The sequence below is a fragment of the Gavialis gangeticus genome, unplaced genomic scaffold, assembly GCF_001723915.1.
Source record: "Gavialis gangeticus isolate Ggan-Ray unplaced genomic scaffold, GavGan_comp1, whole genome shotgun sequence".
In the NCBI taxonomy this organism is placed as follows: domain Eukaryota; kingdom Metazoa; phylum Chordata; order Crocodylia; family Gavialidae; genus Gavialis; species Gavialis gangeticus.
The window spans coordinates 27,532,856-27,534,603 of NW_017729000.1; the positions used below are offsets into that span (position 1 = coordinate 27,532,856).

The window sequence follows — 1,748 nt, forward strand, 5'->3', positions numbered from 1 at the left end:
GCCAGCATCTCCCAGGGCAGAGAGTAGAACAAGTCCTTAATAGGCTTAACGTGCACAGGAGGGAAAGGACAGCAAGAGACTGGGCGGGGGGGAGGCTGTTTTGATGACCGGGAGTCGAAACCATAGCACAATGTGGCCAAATGAAAAACGATCACATCCCTCCCCGCCAGCTTCTCATCATCACCATCATCATCGTGTCTTCAGGAGAGAAAGGGGGTGGGGGGAGCTCAGTACTCACCATATTGACTTCTGATACCATATCTATACTGGCAATGTCTATGTTCATACCGACAGCCACGGGGGGACCTGCAACCCAACAAGATGGTCCGCAATGTGATCTCTGAGAACTTAACTCGTTCTTCCCACACTTACCAGGACCCATCACGCGGCGAAATGGCGTGAGTTTGCCTTTAATTAAACCCCAAATCCCATTCTCCCCCCCCAAGCCAGGCTCGCATTTGCTCCACGCCAAAGCCATCAGTTCACGGTGTGTTCACCCTTCGCCTCCGCCGGCAGCTGTGGGGACATTTTATGTAACATGCACACACGTGTGAATAATGGGGGCTGTGGATCCCACGGCTGGAGCCACACACACACACACCAGATCACTGCCTGAACCACTTCGACCTGATGCCGGGTTGGGGGGGGGATGACTGAACATTTTAACTCCTTCTAGTCAATACATGCGATGTGCAAAGTGAGAACGGGCAATTTCAGCTGAGCTCCCAGTGATTTACATCAGGCTCTTAGGTCTGGGCTATGTAGCACTGGCATAACGTATGGAGGGGGGTATCAAAGCTAGACCGAGTGTCCACTGACCCCCTGGGTTTTTAGACTAAAAAAAAAACAAACCCAACTAGTTCAAAGTGGGACTATACAAGGGGTTAAATGACATTTTTAACAGCACATCTTGTACTCAAAACAGCACGGATCACAGCCACGCTAGGCTCGCTGGAATGAACGCTGGATAAACTTAAAAGATTTGCATCTCAATAAAGCCAATTAACTAAGGGTTTAATTACGGGTTAATAAATTATCCGCGCAAACACACTCTCACACACGCATAAGAGAAAGAGAGAGCGATTACAAACATACAGGAGATTTAAATGATCGCATTAAGAGTGCCCTGGGCTAAGAAAATTAAGTAACAATTGGCTTAACTTTAAATCAGCTTGCGAAAATGGTAACACACACACACACATCCACAACACGTTTGATAGCACACACACAGAGAGGACACGCAGCCCGAGTATGTAGCATCTCTTATTCAAAAGCAAATTACCTCCAAAATCTGGCCTCAAGCGAATGTCATAGCCTTTCAGCAGTCTATCCACGGTCTCTTTTACCAGTGACATATTGCTAGGGTCATTGACACTAAAAAAATAACAATAACACACAGATCTTATTTCTTGGCTCCAATCTGCACATTCCTATTAACAGCCAGTAGCATACAGTGCAATTCCAAGTGAAGTAAAAGAGAGATCTCCATCACTCACCTCTGAGCACACACCACTGCTATTATTAAGGAGAATGACCAAATCCCAAAGTAACCCTTTCTCCGGACTCTCACCATCCCTTTGGCTTTTGATATGATTTAGGGTTTCAGTGAAGAGAAGAAGAGATCCAACTTATTCTGGCCAGTGCAGTAATTCTAATGTGAGGCGCATGCGCACGGCGTACCACAACATCAAAAGGAGCAGTGGTTGCTGCTGGAGATCGAGCAAATTTCCTTGCCAAAAAAAAAAAAA

At 46.5% G+C, this 1,748-nt stretch overlaps 1 protein-coding gene across 2 annotated transcripts in view; it reads right to left on the reverse strand.

Annotated features, from left to right (window-relative positions):
- The window catches only part of GABRB2 (gamma-aminobutyric acid type A receptor beta2 subunit), a 371,234-nt gene that overhangs the window by 367,980 nt on the left and 1,506 nt on the right, over positions 1-1,748 (reverse strand). For both annotated transcript variants that reach the window (XM_019506486.1, XM_019506485.1), the window contains exons 2-4: positions 1,497-1,729; positions 1,283-1,374; positions 239-306 (exon numbers count right to left, since the gene is read on the reverse strand). In XM_019506486.1, coding sequence (XP_019362031.1) covers positions 239-306; positions 1,283-1,374; positions 1,497-1,573 — 237 coding nt within the window. In that variant the 5' untranslated portion in view covers positions 1,574-1,729. The remainder of the gene's footprint in view (positions 1-238; positions 307-1,282; positions 1,375-1,496; positions 1,730-1,748) is intronic.